Source organism: Sorex fumeus, unplaced genomic scaffold (assembly GCF_029834395.1).
Source record: "Sorex fumeus unplaced genomic scaffold, SorFum_2.1 ptg000122l, whole genome shotgun sequence".
Lineage (NCBI taxonomy): Eukaryota > Metazoa > Chordata > Mammalia > Eulipotyphla > Soricidae > Sorex > Sorex fumeus.
The window spans coordinates 12,253,183-12,272,854 of NW_026606179.1; the positions used below are offsets into that span (position 1 = coordinate 12,253,183).

Consider the following 19,672-nt stretch of genomic DNA (forward strand, 5'->3'; position numbering starts at 1 on the left):
ACCTCACAGAGGTCACTTTGTCAACTACCCATTATACTGACTTTCCCAGAGTAAAAGACAGAGCAGGTAGGATTATCCTGCCTATGTGCACAAAGAGAAAATTGCAAGAACGGGGTTTCCCACAAAAATGATTATCTCCAGTCTAGTGTGCCTTGCTCTTCACTTTGATCTAACCATGACAGAGAATTTTGATGGGAGCACATGAGTCTATCTAGCCAGTCCCAAATTCACAAATTTCAGAATTTAGGCATGCTTGTTCCCCTATTAAAATACAATCTTATGCTCATAGATATTTTGATATAGTCATTACCAAATGGGTGACTTTGCATTGATTTGTTAGTCTGAGTGTGAAAGTTGATGAGCATTGCTGATATGATAGCTGACAGTGGGGTGGAAGGGGGAGGGTTTCCGTGTCTGAGAAGACCTACCAGTGAGAAGTGTATGTGTGTAGTGGGTGTGATTAAATTTAACTTTATTCTGATGTTCTCTGCCAACTGTGTCAAAATACCCTTTTAATTTTACTCTTCCTTATAGGGTCCTCACCTGGAAATGCTCTGGGCCTCTTCCTTCCTCTGTGATCAGGAGTGACCCCTGGTGGTTCTCAGGGTATCGATGATGCTACAATTTTGAAAGTGGCAGCCACACACCTAGCAAGCACTTCCTCAGCCTGGACACCTGCAATACTGGGAAAGCTCTTACTCATGAGCCCCCAACACAACTCTCTGATCTCCACACCTTGGTTTAGCCGCATTTGGATTAAAACAATATTATCACCATTACTTGTAATATTTTATCCATTTAAGAAACATCCATCCATATTTCTTTTTTCAAAGTGGGTTGCATTATATGCCGAGCAGTACACAAATCAATGCAAGCAACGTCACCAAGATGCAATGAATAGTTCATCAGGATACCAGGGAGAAATGAATTATCATAAACAATCATCCCCCTGGCATGCACTTTTGCAAAGACTGAACGATGATCAACATCTATGTGAGATCCAGAACAATCTAGAACTTCATTCCCATGGGAACAGCTCTGAAGGAAGATCTTTCATCTTCTCCTGGTATATTTCATCAAAGGTTTCTGCTTGTGCCACTGTGAGGTGATTTTTCCAGTCTCCAGATACACCTGATAAACATAAAAAAGGGACTCTGATTAGATGATTTCAGCTCTGCTGACACCAAGATATCTTCTCCTCTGCCAAGTACTAATGCAGAAAAGGAAAACTAAGAGCAAGTCTAAGCAAGTCTTAGCAAAACTAGGTCATGCTGTGCTAGGATTCTTCACTTTACTGAGTGTAACTGGCAAGGAATGTGAGAGAGCCATTTTTCATTTCTTTTTTATTTGTTTATTTCTGGACTACAACTAGCAGTGTCAAGGTTTCCTCTTGGGGCTTTGTTCAGGAATCACTCCTTGGTCAGCTCAGGTAGGTGTTGCTGCACCAAGCCTAGGTCGGCTGTATGCTGTGCAAGTGACTTCTATCTTTTCTCTTGTTTTCTCTTCAGTTCCTTCTGTTCTTTTAAAATACTGAATTAATTTTCTTCAGACTAATCTCGACCTGGAGGTCACTGGCCAGGATTTCTATGTCAGAATACTTGGGGATCTGAGGGATATTGCTCTCCATGAGAGGAAGTGCTCCTCCCGGTAATTACCCAAACACACTTTTGTCCACTATCTGCTTAAAGGATATAAGTTGTAGCAATCTAGGGCTGTGTCTTAGTATCTTATTGTGGTAATAACTCCTTATAGAATATATCTCCAAATCTAGTTCTGAAGTCCTGAACAGGGAATGGGAGTCACTTCAAAGACAGAAATTAGCCCGGCACGCACCTCATCCTGCTCTCCACAAAATTATCGTCCTCTCACACCAGAAAAATGTATTCTCACCCAGCTGCCAAAATGTTCCCACCCTCTAAAGCAATAGCTTTCCTCAAGTGGTCTGTGATTCAAGTTACCTGTTTTCATATGCAACATCATGAACTGCAGAACACAGGTCTCTTTTCCAAAGGAAAGAATCAGAATCAAGCCAGACATTGCAGAAAAATAGTAGTTGACTAAGGGTCACTGAGCAGGGGCCAGAGCCATAGCACAGGGGTTAGTCCTTTGCCTTCCACATGGCCCTACCAGTTTCTATGTCTGGCATCCCACAGGGTCCCCCTTGAACCACTAGGAGTAATTCCTGAGTGAAGTGCCAAGAGTAAATACTGAACATCACTGGCATGGCTCACACCATCCCTCATTTCCACCCACCCGAAAAAAGAGTAACACATCAAATTCTCCTGGATTTTAAGCATCAAGGAAAGCCTCTAATTCCTGCACAACCTCTAGGCCACCATTGCGTGTCACCTGACACCACAACCCTGGGTGACAGCCTGGCCTGGCTGAGTATGAAAATCATTTCCTTCCTTCTTCTAGCCTCACATCCTTGAAGCTGGAATTTTCCAAGTCTTAATCACTTAATCACTTAACTTCCCATTAGTCGTCGATTTGCTCTTGCGGGCGCCAGTAACGTCTCCATTTGTCCCTGTCGCGTGCTAGTGTAGCCCAATGGCATCTGTTCTCTCTGGGAACATGAAGAGCCTCAAACCGATCGTTCATGATCTTGACGAAAAAATCTGACCATCTGGTAGGTGGGCGGCCGCGCAGTCTTTTGACATCCCGTGGAATCCAGTCGGTAACAGCTCTAGTCCAGAGGTCGTCTTTAAATCTCATTAGGTGACCAGCCCATCTTATTTTTGACACCTTGGGAAATGAGACAGCGTCCCTGATTCGTGATCGTCAAAGGATGTCAGAACTCCAGATTCTTTCTCTCATTTGAGTGAAACGTGATATTCCAAGCATAGCTCTTTCTATTCTTCTTTGGGAGACCTGAATAGCATTCTCATCCTGTTTGCATAGGGCCCAGGTCTCTGAGGCATGTGTTAATGTAGGAAGAACAGTGGAATCAAAGAGATGTGCCCGGAGCCGGAGGTTCTTCTTCCTCTTAGCTATTTCTTCGACGTTCTTGAAGGTCTTCCAAGCCGCTCTCTTCCTCTTGCGCAGCTCGGGTGCCAGGTCATTTGTCATGTTGACTTCTCGACCTAGGTACACATAGCTGTTGCATTCGGAGATGGTCGTTCCGTTGAGAGCGAATGGGGCATCAGGAACGAGGCTGTTTCTCATAAACATTATCTTCGTAAGATTCAGCTGTAGTCCAACCTTTCCACTCTCACGGTCAAAGTCGGCCAGCATTTGTGCCGCTTAACTGATGTTTGGTGTTATTAAAACAATGTCATCAGCAAAGGGGAGGTGGTGTAGTTGCCGACGATCTATCTTCACTCCCATTCCTTCCCATTCCAGTCGTCACATGATGTTCTCGAGGGTGGCACTGAAGAGTTTCGGTGAAATGGTATCACCCTGCCGCACCCCTCTCTTGACATCAACGATCACTTCTTTGTAGAATGGTGAGATCCTAGTAGTGAATCCGCAATACAGCTCACGGAGGATCCTGATGTATTGGGCTTGAATGCCCTGATTGGCTAGGGCCTCAATGACCACTTCCTTCTCAACAGAATCAAAGGCCTTCTTTAAATCAATGAACGTTAAACAGAGCAGCATCTTGAACTCCTGAGAAACCTCAATGAGCTTGGTTATCGTCTGGATATGGTCAATGGTGCTGAATCCGTTGCGGAACCCGGCTTGCTCTCATGGTTGTCCTTCATCTAGTGTTCTGCCAATCCTATTTAGGATGACTCGAGTGAACAACTTGTAGATGACAGACAATAGGCAGATCGGGCGAGAGTTGCCAATGTCATGGATGTCTCACTTCTTGAACAGTAGTACGGTGCTGCTGGTTTTCCATTGGGACGGAACCCTGCATTCAGACAGGTAGCGAGTGAAGAGCCAAGCCAGTGTATTGAAGAGTACTGACGGCAGGTTCTTCAGGTGTTCAGGTCTGACCTTGTCTGGGCCGGATGCTGTTCATTTCTTTACTGATGAAATGGCATGTCGGATTTCGGAAGGGAGAACGTTGGGAACGACATATCCATCCTGTGGAATTTGGTATGTCGGCAAGTGGACATGGCTATCGAAGAGATTTGAGTAGGAGTCATGGATAATCTTCTCCATTGCCATTCTGGAAGATGTGATGGATCCATCAGGACGTCGGAGGGCAGTCATCTTGGTCTTGTATTTGGCGAAGGACAGGCGGGCGTTACAAATACTTTTCCCGGATTCTGCTGCATCTACCAGTACTTTTGCTCTTCTCTCTTTGAGGTCTTCCTTGATCGCATCTCTGCACTGCTTTGCGAGCTCGGACGTTAGCTTGCAGTTGCCTGAGGCATGCGCCAAACCACGCTGGCGAATTAGCTCAAGAGTTTTCGAAGATAGGCGATTTTTTGTGGCTCTCTCTCTCTTGGCGTTCCTTTCACATTCATGGAGGTGCTGAACCAGTCGACCGTATTCCTCGTCAATGTTGTCAACAATGGCATCTTCCCATGTTGCCGCAATATTGCCAAAGAGTTCCCAGTTGGTGGTCATTCTGGAAGTTCTCTTTTTGAACTTTGCAGCCCTTTCTCCCCGCTCTGCAAAATTCTACTTCTACTTCCAAGTCTGTGCCTGAGAAACTCTTCATCTTGAGCCCGAGGGTAGGGAATTCATCAAATTTTATTACACAGATCTGACAGAAACTTGTAGGAACACAGTCTTTTTGCAGAGTAAAAAACCTGATCTGTTCTCTCAAAGGTTAAAAACTCTAGACATTTATTAGTTCAGGACAGTGATAAGACCATGGCCAATTTCACTCTCTTCCCCAGGTCTTTCAGACTGGTCTGTTTAATTTTGGTCAGGAATTCACTAGGACCCCTTTGTAAGCTGAATATCTGCGTGCCAATTTCTTAGAAGAGGGATAGATCTACTGACATCACAGAACTCAGATGATCCCAAAGCAGGAATTAGCATCTGCCAGTGCCTGTAGCCCACGTCATAACTATGAGAGATTTTCACCCAGGTCAGCGAGAAGGGCAATGAGTGATTGACAATGTCCATGCATGAACTCAAACTCTTGTACTCTCTACCCTGTTGTCCTGCCATACACATAGCATTTTCCTTTACCTTTTCTCATCATGGTTGATGTCTTTAGATCAATAGCAACACCATCCACAAGAGAATAATTGGACATCTTGTTGTCTTTCATAGCCTGGAAGGAAGAATTCTCGAGGACTGAATCCAGGGCTTCTGGTCCTAATTCCATGCCCAGAAATCGACAGATCTTCTGCACACTGTTTCTTTTGTCCTTGAAGAAGACCAGATAAGAACAATGATTTGAAAGATACTAGAGAGGAGATGAGAGGGAAGTGCCCCAAAGGGAGATGGGGATTAGGTGCAGAAGAGCATTTGGAAATTCAAGCGCCCAGAAGCTGGATAGACTGGAAAAAGTCAGAAGAAACACAGAAAGTGTTAAGAAGGAAGGTCCGCCCTGTTCTCTGAGAGGTAGCTGAGCCCTTGCAGAGTCCAGAACACAAGATGCTGAAAAGACTTCAGACACCTGTGGTCAGAGTCACTCAAGACAGGTCCAGGGAGAAGATGACACGGTGAAAGGGATGGACTCCAGCTCTCGTGACTCCTTAAAGGGTGTCAGAAACACTCCAACTGAGGTGCATACACGTGCACAGTGTCATCCTGCACACAGCGTTACTCATTTCACTGGTTACACGAAGCACCAGCGGGAGGTGATGAGAAAACGGATGTTTCTCTTTGCTGTGACTCATGAACCTTAGTCCTTTCAGAACCAAGAAACTTTCTACTTTGTTTTTTTCCATGAGTCGTGATTGTATTTCACAAGATAACTTCTGACATGAGAAACGATGTCAGGAAAGTTGTTTTGGTGACTGGAAACTTCTTCAGAGGATGAAAGGGAGTGGGTGTCAGAAGGAAAGTCTCATGTTAGCGAGGTATTTTGGGTAATAGGGAATAACTCCAGATACATCTGGGCAGCTCAAGTTGCTTCCACAGCCCATCATTCCCACCCCCATGAGCAGCACCCCCAGTGGACGACCCAGTACCTATGTGACTCTCATGCATCATCTGTCTCTGCGCGGACTGTCACTCTTTCAATGTTGTTAAAGGGAGCAAAGAACCACGGTAAAGAGTAAGGAGTCTGGGGAGAGCTCTTCCAAAAGGGGGCACCCCTGGCACAAACTGTCCTCTCCCTGGGGACCTACCATATATCGGCAGAGATGTTGGTTTGAGACACAGATGAGGATGCACAGGAAATAAGATGCAGATAGTTTGGGGGTTTGACCACAAGAACCAGAGTTACCCTTTTCAGCTCTTCATAACTCAGCAGCAGGAAGTTATCCCGACCTCTCATGGACATCCAGCCATGAATATGGTCGAACCACGATCCGTAGGGGACTGCAGAATGAGGAAGCAGAGAAAGAAGAGGGTCTCACATCATGCTGCTTAGGATCCTTGATTGTCAAAACTCAAGCAACATCGCTTGTGCCTCTTCACACTGGGGCCTTTCCTAGGAGTCACTGATTGAATGGGAGGATGTTGGAACTTGCAAAGATATAGCCCAAGATGTCAGGGGAAGTCGGGTTCTTTCATCCAGGTATTGGATGAAAAGCTGACCTCCAGGCTCTACCCCCGGGGAACAAGGAATGGAGGACCAATACTCCATGGTGTCCAATAGGTCCTGATGCTGGAGGTTTGTGAGGCTGCACTCTAGCAAAAAATTGGGACCTAGAAAAGTTGGGCTTCATACTGACAAACCGGGTGCTCATTTGTTGGGAAGACATTGAGTTACCATCTGGGTGTAACATGAGTTCTCATAAAGGACTCTGACATCCTCTATCCAACTACTGTATTTTACAGTCACTCACCATTTCCTTCGAGGAACCAATCAAAATATTGTTCCATTGATTCTGCTGCTTGAACATATTTTAAGCCTTTCCAGAACAAATGTCCAGACACAATAACATCTCTGGGATTTCTAATGACATAAATCACCTTCAATAGAAAAAGGGGACAAAATCAACCATTGGAATGATGTTCTATCCTTCCTATGAAAATTCATTCATATTGAGGAGCATCAGTTTAAAACACGACTGTGTTTCCAGTGTGCCACAGAGGACATCCTTGTGGTCTCCCCTCAAACTCGAGCTTCCACACAACACCAAACAATCCCTCCCATTACCTAAACCTACTCCTACTGAGTTAGTAACCAATGTTATTAATATTAATTTTATCTATCTAAAGTCTTATATTCATTGATCATTTGAGGTGCATGGGAGGGGGCTGTTTGGAACACACATCAGTTACTCAGGGTATACTCCTGGCTCTCCTTTCAGGAATCTTACTCTTGGGCTTAGGGGACCGTATTGGGCATTGGGAACTGAAGTTGGATTGCACTCGTACCAGCCTCACACTCTTCCTTCTGCACTATTGCTCCTGCCCTCTTTGCTCATTTTTAATTTTATTTTTTAAATATTTTTAATTTTTTAATGAATAATCATGGGATACAGTTACAGACTTATGAAATTTTGTGCTTCAGTTTCAGTCATACAGTGCTTGAGTACCCATCCCTCCACCAGTGCCCATTCTTCACCACCAATGTTCCTAGTATCCCTCCCACATCTCTACCTTCCCCCACCCCGCCTCTGTATCAGGCAGATTCCCTTTTTACTCTCTCTCTCTCTCTCTCTCTCTCTCTCCTTTAGGGTGTTGTGGTATGCAGTGCAGGTGTTAGGTGGCCATCATATTCGGTCTATACTCTACTTTCAGTGCACTCCTCCCATTGGAGCGGGTCCTCCAAGTATCCGTTACTTGGTGGTCCCTTCTCTATCTGAACTGCCTTTTCCCCCAGCATGTGAGGCCGGCTTCCAACCCGTGATTTTTTCAGTTTTTCAACAAATTAATAAAATTATTGTAAGTTACTTGTCTTTATTGTTTGATTTGCTTCATAGAGCTTAATACTGTCACACTTCATACTTGTCAAAAAATAACATTTGCTATTTTTTAGTTTGGTCGTCTTCCATTTTACATGTTCATCTATCTTCTTCTATAATCCAAGAAAACACCATCAATACAAAATAACTAGGTGTGGGGAGAGCGGGATGGTGGGGAGAAGATGGTGGGAGCGTACCTACGAGAGGCCAGAGATGGCTAGTGCCAACGGCACTCAACTCTCTGAACAGCGGGCAGTGCAGTCACAATATATCTTCCTGAAAGAATGTAAGTGTCTTTTAAGTATTCTCCCTCAAAGAGTGCCTTTCGCAACCAGACTGGCACCCGCCATGAATCACTGCCTTGGAATGTGATCCCTGAAGAAGGCTTCAGCGTGGCTACAGGTGCCAGCGCTGTTGGAGGATTGGCGGTCATGTGCACTATGTCAGCAGACCACTGCAGCCACACAACTTCTGTGTGAATAAACAATGATCTTCATGTCCAACCTGGCACCACCGTAGCGCATGGGTCGTTGAGCAGAGGGGCGCCCCAGGTTCCCGCAATGGGGGGCAGGCTCGATGGCCCCAGCTACTCGCTTCTGCCAAGGCATCCCTGCCGCCACTGATCCTTCATCCTCCACAAGATCAGCTCTCACAGCAGTGGCCAACGGTATCATATCTCGGAGGAAAATCTTCCTGAGCTCCAACTGCCTGGAGACTGGACTCAGGATAGGGGCAAATGCCCTCTGGGAAGGTCCTGCTGGACTGGTTGTGGCCGCTTTCCGAGAGTGCCCAACTCACAGAACTTCTGGCCAGCATTGCTACTGCCATCACCCCTGGGGCCCAGAGGCTGCAGCGCAGCAGTTGGGGCAACTTGGACCTGCTGGGCCAGAGTATCAGCAGCCCAGTGGTGCCCCTGTGTTTCCTGACACCCCAAAATTTGGTGCTATGCCTCTGCCTAGACTCCTTCAACTATGAAAATAGTTTTCTAAAAAATTAGGCTGCCAAAATTTAGGTATGGTGTAGACATGCCCACCAACCACCTCTGGTGCTGCCACACAAACTCTTTTATTGAGCTTGCTCCAGAGACTGTCTAAATAAATCTCAAAAGAGATTTTTTTAAAAAGCTTCAGGAAAATTTTAAGACAGGTGCATGACTGAATCCTCCAGTGCACCTGGGGGGTGTGGGAGTGAGTTAGCCCAGTGCATTCCCAGCGCCTCTAGCAGCCACTTGCTCCCACAGTCCAAAATCTCCACCATCCCCTGGACCAAACTCCAACATCAATGGACAGACCTCACCAAGATATTAATCTGCTAGAACTTTGGGTATGCTGGCTTTATGACTGAAATATCCAGGCTCTTTTGCAGTTGTTATGGGCTAATTCCTCCCACTTTTCTGCAATTCCAGAAGCCCTGGCAGTTATGTTCAACCCAAAACTGACACTCATTTACAAACTCCACTCCAGTTGTACCTTCTCCAAATAAATACTGAACTTCTTGAACAAACACATTTCCTCTCAGTACCTGTATAGCAAACCAAAATGCTCAAAAGGAGAAAGGGAGATGTTGTGAGAGAGAGAGAGGAGAGAGAGAGAGAATTGCCTGCTATAGGAGAGAGAGAATTGCCTGCTATAGAGGCAGGCTTAGGGCGGGTGGGAGGGAAACTGGGCACATTGGTGGTGGAAAATGTACACTGGTGAATGGATGGTAGTTGCAACATTGTATGACTGAAATCCTCTAATGAAAAAAAGGAAAAAAGAATCCCAACAAGGTTTCAAAGATACCCAGTCCTGGATCTCCATGTTACTGAATGCCAACTTTGATACTCAGAGTTCCCCCTGAACTGAGTTTGGGAGACAGAAGGGCTTCCAGGAAAACAGAAATCAGAAATCCTAGAATCCAAAATACCCTTCACTTCTCCATTGTTTCATTTCAGGAGGAAATGAGGGGATTGTGAGTCCAGGACACAGAGAAGAGGTCCAGAGATGAGAAGGCAGAGGTATGCCTGTCTATCTACATGGACTCACTCTTCCTCACTTGGCTCTACTGTTCATTTCAAACTGACTTTTGTCTACAGATACACAGTTTATTATTTTTTTGTCTGATCTATGTGGGTCACTTGTCATTCCCATGTGAGATGTGTTAGACTGTTGGACTTAATAGACATTGGCAATTAGTAGAGACAAAGGGGCAGAAAATTCAGGGAGGGGTATCAACCACTCACCCTGGCTTGCAGTTCATTTATGAATGTTCCCAGCAGTTTCCTATGGATAGCTCTTTGGGCTTCAACCTGACCTAATTTAAGTAGCATCTTAAACAGAGTGGGGTGACATAGCACAGAAAAGAACTCTTTATTTGTATTTTAACTTAGCTACCAGAAACCCTGTGAAGCGATTGAGAGACTGCACTCAGAAATGCACAGTAACGTCATCCAATACAGAATCACAGACCCCACTTCAGGCCCTTGAAAGAAACTTTGCATCTCCACCACAGTCTCTGCTAACCTCTGGGCATAGCGACATTTAAAAAGCATTGATCAAATATATGAGGACCATTGTGCACTCACCTTCACTTTGGCATTGGAGAATGACTTGGGCAGAAATTGGATTGGAAGGTGGGAAGATATAAATCGTGGGCCTTTCTGATCCTTTAATACCTTATACCCTTCGTCTGTCTCTATCCAGGGGGATCGATCCCAGATCGGCACAGATTGAATCCACTTGGGATCGCCTTTGGAACGAATCAGGGAAAGAATCTCTATCATCCAGTTTGTTCCTAAATAAAGGACAGAAAATGATGATCAGACATCTTCTTTGACTTTAAAAATGCATTGTATTAAATATGGAACAAAAAGTCACCATTTTCACACGTGCACCCCAGTTCTATCAACAAAAATTAAGATCTGAAAGCAACCAAATGCCCGCAAACAGATAAGTGAATGAAAAAGACGAGAACTGTACAGATAGTGAGGAATCCAGTCATCTGGTAGAAGAGATGCAGTCCAATTGTTCTCATCTCATGAGGGAGTAATGGAGAAATTAAATACCAGGTGACAGAGACACAGCATTGAATTCCGGAAGATTACAGCTAGCCAGAGTTCTCTCCAGACCCCGTACAGAGTTAATTCCACCAGGGCACCTCAGATGGAGTGGGTGTGCCCTCTCTGCTGGCTCCAAATGAAACCCTGGTGGCTATGAGCTTCCAGAAGAAAAATGCAGGTGCTTGGGTTCAGGGACTAAGACTCCAGGTCACATGGTAGCACGGAGATTGGCCCTCCCTTCCTGTCTTCCTGCCCGCTTGGGGTTTCTAGACATCATGCCCGCCATGATCTGACGCTGGGTGCAATCACAACGCATCAAGGGCCTTGATCTAGAGACTCCCAAATGAATCTCAAAATGGATTAGCTCCCTACAGAGATGTCTCTGTACCCCAACCATTTTATATATGAGAATTCTGGAAGTACATGGACGCTTTCTCAGCCGAGTTACCCCTCATGATAATTATAATAAGCAATAGAAAATAAATTATTTAGAATCTGCCAGTCACAGGCAGGTTTGAATGGTGGTGCAAAAATTTAAAATAATGGTGGTTCGAAGGTGCAGTGGCGGTGAGATTGGTGTTGAAATATTGAATGTAGTCAAGTAATGTGAACAACCTTATGAAAATAAAATTAAAATAATTAGAAAAATAAATAAAAATAGATACCAGGTGATATAGCTGATAGATAATCAAGAAAATAAGGAAATAAAATAGAGGGACTCCTGGATGGCTACCCCTTAGCAGGCACAGTTTTGATTTTACCGAGGAGGCAGTGGGTGAGCTGTGGTTCAGGGGTGTTGGAAATTTGGTGTTGGATTTGGAATGGTTCAGTGTATCCCTAAACAGAAACATTTATTGCTCTTGAAACCCTCTGGTACCTCAGTATGCAAAGAAACAAGCAAGGGTCACAGTACTGGGGACATGCTTGGAGTTCTCTATGCGAGAAAGTCTTGACTTACAAGAAGGAACTTCCTACCTGGTTATAAACATTCAAGCAGGACCTTCTACTGAATCCATATAAACTCTCCCTTTTCCCTCCCTTTACTCCCTATTCACCACCTATCTTTTTCTGTTTTCATGAGCTGCAGAACAGCAGGTGCCCTGCCTCAATGGACCAGAACGATAGTTTATCCTTGTGTGACTTGTCGTTAGACTCATTACAGTCATCTGGACTCAATACTCAGTTGAGAGCACACAAAATCTTGGGACTGTTTTTGAATTTCACTTTTCATAAAAGGATGAAGAATATGCCCTGAGATGTTGGTGCTACCTTTTATCTACATATTACTAAGGCATTTGATCTTGACTTTGTCTCTGCCTCTGTGCTAGTGGTCATTTATATGCACTTATCCCGTCCCTGTACTCAGCCTCAATCCTCATTTGTTTCCCTTCCCTCATAAATAACATCTGGATATACATAGCAGCCTAGCAACACAGCTTCAGGACACACCTCAGAAGACATGCAAGCCAGGATAAATCTCAGGGGTACACGCACCTTTAGCCTGAATATTATGTGGCTCCCTTAGGATGGGGAACAGGAAAAGTCCCTTCCTGATTGAAGCCCCAGTATCTGCACCTACCTCCCAGAGCTGGAGCCATAAAAAGAACCCAACTTCACGGCTTTACAACTCATCTCTGAAGAGATACCAGGCCAATGAAAATTCTAGGTACATAGGTTTTTGGCCTGAAAACTCTGAGTTCTTCTTGAGTGGAGGAAAGCAGCCTCACCCATCCTGCTGTACTGTTGGAAGTCCCACAGGCAGCAGTCACATCCCACAGTCACTTTCTTATAACCAAGACCCAGCTTTACAGTCTCAGGAGAGATGCAAGCGAAGCCAAGTTGCTGAAACCAATCGGTCCAGTCCTACAGATCCTGGACTTCTGGAGTGTGCAGTTACATATGGGGCTGAGCAACTCCTTCAAATTCTATAATACTGACGGCCCATTAGAACACACCAACTTAAATAGGAAAGTAACATAGAAGTCAACAAAGCTCAATTTAAAAAATCAATAACAGAGAAGCTCAACCATCGAGAAAACAATTTGGTAAACCCTCAGACAAACATTTTGACCCCATTGTAAGACATAACTATTTTCACAAATTTTGTTACTGCAGCATTATTCCATTTTACTACTGGGTTGCAGCAAAAATATAAATCAATTATTTTGTGCCTGCTAAAGGGTGGCCTTTGTGGGGTTGGAGGGGGGAGCAATCTAAGAACTGTGGTAGAGGGAAGGTCACAATGGTCATGGTATAGGTTTGGAACACAAATGCCTGAAACAACAGTACTATGAACAACCATGTGAACCACTGTGTCTATATAAATCTTAAATAGAAATAAAATAAAATAAAATGATGAATAGCATCTGGACAGGGGTGTCAGCAAAATGGGCTAGATCAAGTGTCAGACATTCTTGAAGGCTGAGTGAAATAACTGCATAAACCACCCTGTTCCCAGAAAACCTGGGAGAGTCTCCTAGATCCCTAGAAATGCTATGATTCCCACCAAAGAAATAACACCCGCATCATTCAACTAACTCACTCTTCCAAACCCTTTATTTCCTGACCATTGCTCAATTAATACCTTTTCCTGAAAACAACCTGTTCAATAAACAGTTTTACATGCATTATTTTTTAAAGTATATAAAGGATAAGGCCCTCCCGTTGATCGTCGATTTGCTCGAGCGGGCCCAGTAACGTCTCCATTGGAGACTTTGTTGTTACTGTGTCTGGCATATCGAATACTCTCAGTAGCTTGCCGGGCTCTCCGAGAGGGGTGGAGGAATCGAACTGGGGTCGGCCATGTTGGCAGCGTGTAAGGCGAGCGCCCTACCCGCTGTGCTATCGCTCCAGCCCTTTAAAGTATATATATATATCTATATATAGAAAACATCATGATTTACCATATTGTTCATAATAACAGTTGTTTCAGGCATTAAATGTTCCAACACCATGCCTACCTCCAGTGTGACCTTCCCTCCACCAATGTCCCTGATAACCCACCCTCCATCTCAACCTCCTCGCTTAGAAGGCACGACAATTTTACTTCCTATGGTTTGTTACAACACAAAGGCAAATGGAATTACCCAAACTAAGGTCAATAAAAGTCCATTGGTTTTCACTGTTATAATTTCATAATGGTGTTACCGAATCATTGAAAAATTCCTGAGCAGGTTGGTGCTAGCTGATCACATTCATTCTTAGTACCTCAATTTATATGGTACTTTTCTTCTTTTTAAATTGTCTTTAATTCAAACATCACAACTGAGAAGTGAAACTCTACTTACAGGACACAACCTGATCACAGGACTATAGGTAGTGTGTAGTGATGCCGCTACAGTCCCAGCTAATCAACAATCAACCTCCCTCTAGGTCTTTGATGAGCTCTCTCTGGATTTCTGCATCTTGTCTTTAGTTAAAACACTTGACATGGTCTTAGATAGGTCCTAGATAGCCCTACCCTAACCCTGTTAGGATGTCTCTGTAAAAGGCCCACGTCCAGTTCCCTGGACACTGATGGTCTGGCCTGTAGAAAGTCTCTCTTCGTTCCCTAATGCCCACAGACAGAGCCACAACCCATCTCTGCAGCGCTCCAGCTGCCTTACCTGATTTAGGGTAGGTTAGCAGCAAGACATCTTCATCCGTAAACAAAAAATCATGCCACTCTTCTGTCATGAAAGCAGGTGTGAAAACCACAGTGGGAAAAAGTACACCATTAATCCTTTTATTTTCACCAGACATTCTGGTTGCCTGTCTTTGGAGGAATGTGGTATCCACAGTTGGAGGTTACTTGATTGATTGTAATATTCACATTATGATTAAGTTCAAACAATCTCTAAGTCCAACGGTCATGATATTATGCAACTGTGGTCAGTCTGGAGATATTATGTGGAAATATGAGCATGAATCTTGAGAAGGAAACTGCAATTCAATAACATCCCGAGAGAGTAGGCTATGGGGTGCTTAAAATTTTTTTAAAGAATGGTTTTAGAGGCAAAGTAATTAAGTGGATCAACATAGAAAGTATCATGCTAAGTGAAATGAGTCAGAGTGAGAGAGAGAAGGACAGACATAGAATGACTCCACTCATTTGTGGAATATAAAGTAAAGAATATAATGGGAGACTAACACCCAAGGATAGTAGAGGTAAGGACCAGAAGGATCGCTCCACAGCTTGGAAACCAGCCTCACATCCTGGGGAAAAAGGCAGCTGGGATTGAGAAAGGACCACTAAATAAATGATGTTTGGAGGGCATGCACAGGATGGGAGATACATGATGAAAGTGGACAATAGACCAAACTTGGTGGTCACTTAATACCTATAATGCAAACCATAACACCCAAAAGAAGATAGAGTAAATGGGAATGTGCCTGCCACAGAGGTGTGGGAAAATAGGTGGGAAGGATATAGGGAAAATTGATGGTGGAGAATGGTGCTTGGTGGAGGGATAGGTTCTCAATCATCATATGGCTGAAACATAATCAGGAAAGTTTGTAAATCTGTAACTTTATCTCACAGTGATTCATTAAAAAAAGGAAAAAATGTTTAAAAAGTGGCAATGTAGAAAACTGCAAAGATAGAAGAGAAGGAGGATGAGGCAGAGGAGAAAGAGGAGGAGTAGGGGGAGAGGAGACACAGGAGGAGCAGACGGAGGAGGCGATAATCTGTGAAAAATACTTTTTTATGTTTTAGGCTTCATCTGCTTTTGGACCTGTAATTTGGGCACCTGCTGATGCAAGGTGGGAAACAAGATTGAGGTAGGGAACACTGAGACCAATTGCAGAGAGCCAACAAGGTCCAGAGAGCAAAGCTCAGGGCAGGGGAGTGTTGGGGCAGATCTGATCATAGTTCCCTGGCCATGTTCCTGAACGCTTCTGTACACAAGAAATGTACACACACCTGGAATTCTCCCTTGGAATTGAGTCAGCTTCTTCCAGAAGGGACTGAGATGGGATTGGAAGAGCAGCTGTGACTCAGGGGGGAGCCTCTCAGCCACCAAGTCCACCTTCACCTCTGCAAGGCCTGAGTGCACTCAAGTTCCTGCCCTCCTGACCCTCCCTGCCCTCACACCCTTTTATTACTCTTGTTACTACCGGGAAGATTCTGTGTCCTCAGCACCTGGCAGCTTCCATGAACACATGCAATTAGAGGTGAAGGTACAGAGGAGGAATAGTATCAAGTACATCAGTGAGAAATCAGCCTCTTAGTTATAAATCCAAGGTCGAGATCAACCTCTAAGTAAAATAAATCTACTTTAGTTACAATGAGGGCAGCAAAGGTTGCAATCAGGCAAGAAGAAAATAAGAAATTATCATGGTTTGCTTTTGTTTTTCTTTCTGTTCGGGGGCCACACCCAACAGTGTTCAGGGCTTACTCCTGGCTCTAAACTCAGGGCACTGGGAACTTAATGGGATGCCAAAGACTAAATCCGAGTCACAGTATGCAAGGCAACTGTCCTACCTGCTGTGTACTAGAAATTATCATGACTTTATTACTATACTTGAAAGACTTTTTGTGACTCTTCTGTGAAAAACATCAAAAACAGCAGTTGGTTAGTGTTTGGATGACTGAGCGCACATAAATAGGATTTCTGAGAGGACAAAATGCTCTTCAGCATGAGATTGGTGCATATTACCTGGATTGATCTACTTTCCACACTTCATTCTAATAAGCATTTATTTTTTTTATTTTTTTTATTGTAAATCATCTTTTTTTTTTCTTTTTTATTAGTGAAACAACATGAGGTACAGTTGTAGATTTACAAATTTTGTGCTTGGATCTCGGTCATACCACGATCAAATACCCATCCCTCCACCAGTGCCCATTTTCCACCACCAGGATAATATCCCTCCCCCCCATCCTCCCATCCCCTAATAAGCATTTATTAAACAACATGATTTATATACTTTGACGTAAGTTCTACTTACTAAAATATACTATAATATAGTAAATAAAGAAAATATAAAAACAGGGGATGGGAGATAGTATAATAAAATGAGCCAAATTCAGTTCAAATCCTTGCCTCACCTGACCTCCTGAGCATCCCAGCTCTAGTGGTCTCAGAGAACCACCAGTGTGGCTTGGGTCTCCTCCGCTACCAAAGCGCCCAAGGAGCACCTCATTATCAGATCCTAGCATTGAACTGTAGACACACATTTTTTGAGAGACCTAAACTCAGGACTGAGTAAGGAAAGACTGATCTGTGGAATTTCAATATGTGCTCTTTTTCATCCTGACGTAATGTCCCCAAGAACAATGATATTGAATTAAATAAAGAATTTGGAACTGCCCCATGCCCTTTAGTTTGGAAGTGGAAGACCATGAACAGGGTTTTCCAAAGTTCACTGGATTGGTCAATGCCAATCAATATCAAGGCAAGGACAAATCTACACCACAGCGGATAGGAGCTTGCATATGATCAACCCTAGTTTGATCCCCGACATCCCATATGGTACCCTAAGCCCTGCCAGAAATGATCTCTGAGCATTGCAGGCAGTCCTTCTCTAGCACCCCACCAAAACATAAAAATGGACAACAAATCTAGACCATTCGACCAAGGAATCTTCAGACTCATACATGATTTTTAAATTTAAGCTTTTTTTATAATCAGTAAATACATTTTAATGATCCAAGCATTTGAGAAAATTTGGGGCTAAAGTCAATATAATGCAATTTAATTAATTAATTAATTTATTATTAGTGAGACACCATGAGGTACAGTTGTAGACTTACAAATTTTGTGCTTCGGTTTCAATTATACAATGATCAAATACCCATCCCTCCATCAGTGCCCATTTCCCACTACCACGGATCCCAGTATCCCTCCCAACCACATCAACCCCCATCCCACCCTGCCTCTGTGGCTGGGCATTCCCCTCAGTTATCTCTCTTCTTTTGGGTGTTGTGGTTTTGCAAACCACAACAACTAAATTTAAGTTTTTCTTAAAAATATTTGAAGCCTATAAATTCATCACAAGCCTGAACATCTCCTGGGGTATGGAAAGTATTCCAAGGCCCCCCACCGTCAAACATATCCACAGAAAGTTTAGAAAACCACTGGTCAGTGTTTTTCAAACTCTGGGTAAAAGTCTCAGTCCACTGAGACCCACTCATCAAGGTTCCCTGAAGAAATCTTGCAGAACTGACTCCATCCTTGCATGTGACAGAGAAGTCAAGGCATCATTCTAACAATATTGGCTCAATTTGTAGAGATACACGCCCTTATGATGTTTGGCATAACCGTGTGCAGGACTGTATCCTAAAATGCAAACTCACTGTCAATGATAGTATTTTTTTTCAAAAGTTTATGGACCCAGAAATCTCCTGTTGATGTCTGAAGAGAAATAGAATATGTCAAGTACCTTCCTGATCAGTTATCTGAGTCTTGGGATGCTGACAGGAAGAACTGTCATGGGCAGATGGTGCCAGGCTGATCTCAGCTATTCTTGCAGGTGCTAAGCAACTACATTCTACCTAGAGTCTAAGTAACAGGGAAAAAAACCTTTGGAGAAAAAACTGCACTCCTTCTGTACTTCTCAGTTTTTGGTACTTCTCTCCTCTAATCTTGGGGGTAAATTAGCTGTCACCAGAGGAAGGTGAAGGATTAAGATCTTAGAGGTAAGACACTGTGATATTGACTCCTAGCCCACTGATGTACCTAAAGCGGCACACATGTGTTTGGTTTTAACACACTTGCTTGTATTCTCTTATATACATTCTCCGTCCTTCTCAGAGAGCCCAGCAAGGTACCGAGAGTATCCTGCCTGCACGGCAGAGCCTGGCAAGCTCCCTGTGGCATATTCGATATGTCAAAAACAGTAACAAGAATGGGTCTCATTCCCCTGACCCTGAAAGGCCTCCAGTGGGGCACCGTTGGGAAGAATGAGAAGTAGAGGGTGCTAAAATGTCAGGTCTGGGAAGACTGGGGATGTTACTGGCGCCCACTCGAGCAAATCAGGATGAGCAAATCGGGATGACAGTAAAACAGTGATACCCTTTCCCTGACCTCAGCCTCAGTCCTCATTTGTTTGCCTTCCCTCATAAAAATAGCATCTAGATAGACAAGGCAGTCTAGCAACACAGCTTCAGGACCAACCCCAGAAGAGATGGAACCTAAGATAAATCTCAGGGGTTGAATACTATGGGGGTCCCTTAGGATATGCATCTTTAGGCTCAATACTATGGGGGTCCCTTAGGATGGAGGACAGGCCAAGTCCTCTCCCTGCCAAAGCGCCAGCATCTGCACCCACTGCCCAGAGCTGGAGCCATGCAAACAACCCCAACCTCACTGCTTCACACCGCATCTCTGCAGAGATGCCAGGCTAATGAAAATTCCTAGTACATAGGTTTCTGACCTGAAAACTCTGGGTTCTTCTTGGAGTAGGGAAAAGCAGCCTTCCCCACCCTGCTGTACTGCTGGAAGACTCACAAGTGACACCCACATCCCACAGTCACTTCCTTATAAAAAACGCCCAGCTTTACAGTCTCAGGGGAGATGCAAGCCAAGCTAAGCTGCTGAATCCAATTGTCCCAGTTCTACAGATCCTGGACTTCTGGAGTGTGCAGTCACACAGGGGGCCGAGTGACCCTACCAAATTACACGGTACTGAGGGCTCTTTAGAGCACACCAAATTAGATCAGAATGTAACATAGAAGTCAAAGAAGCTCAGTTTAAAAAATCAGTAACAGAAGCTCAACTATCAC

At 44.0% G+C, this 19,672-nt stretch overlaps 1 protein-coding gene across 1 annotated transcript; it reads right to left on the reverse strand.

The window, feature by feature from the left end:
- Positions 1–785: 785 nt before the first annotated feature.
- On the reverse strand, positions 786–15,578 carry LOC130044155 (sulfotransferase 2A1-like). The gene is made up of 6 exons (XM_056136753.1): positions 14,574–15,578; positions 10,495–10,703; positions 6,867–6,993; positions 6,302–6,396; positions 5,095–5,275; positions 786–1,131 (listed from the first exon to the last, which is right to left on the reverse strand). The coding sequence occupies exons 1-6, from the start codon at positions 14,707–14,709 to the stop codon at positions 1,019–1,021; spliced, it is 861 nt and encodes a 286-aa protein (XP_055992728.1). The 5' UTR covers positions 14,710–15,578; the 3' UTR covers positions 786–1,018.
- Between the last annotated feature and the right edge of the window lie 4,094 nt (positions 15,579–19,672).

Bases quoted from the DNA above. Each gene is read 5' to 3' on its own strand.
- LOC130044155 (XM_056136753.1), bottom strand. From the start codon at position 14,709: ATGTCTGGTGAAAATAAAAGGATTAATGGTGTACTTTTTCCCACTGTG. The intron at 10,704-14,573 runs GTAAGGCAGCTG...TCCTTTATTTAG, and splicing joins GCTAACCTACCCTAAATCAG to GAACAAACTGGATGATAGAG. The intron at 1,132-5,094 runs GTAAAGGAAAAT...TATGTTTATCAG, and splicing joins ATCAACCATGATGAGAAAAG to GTGTATCTGGAGACTGGAAA.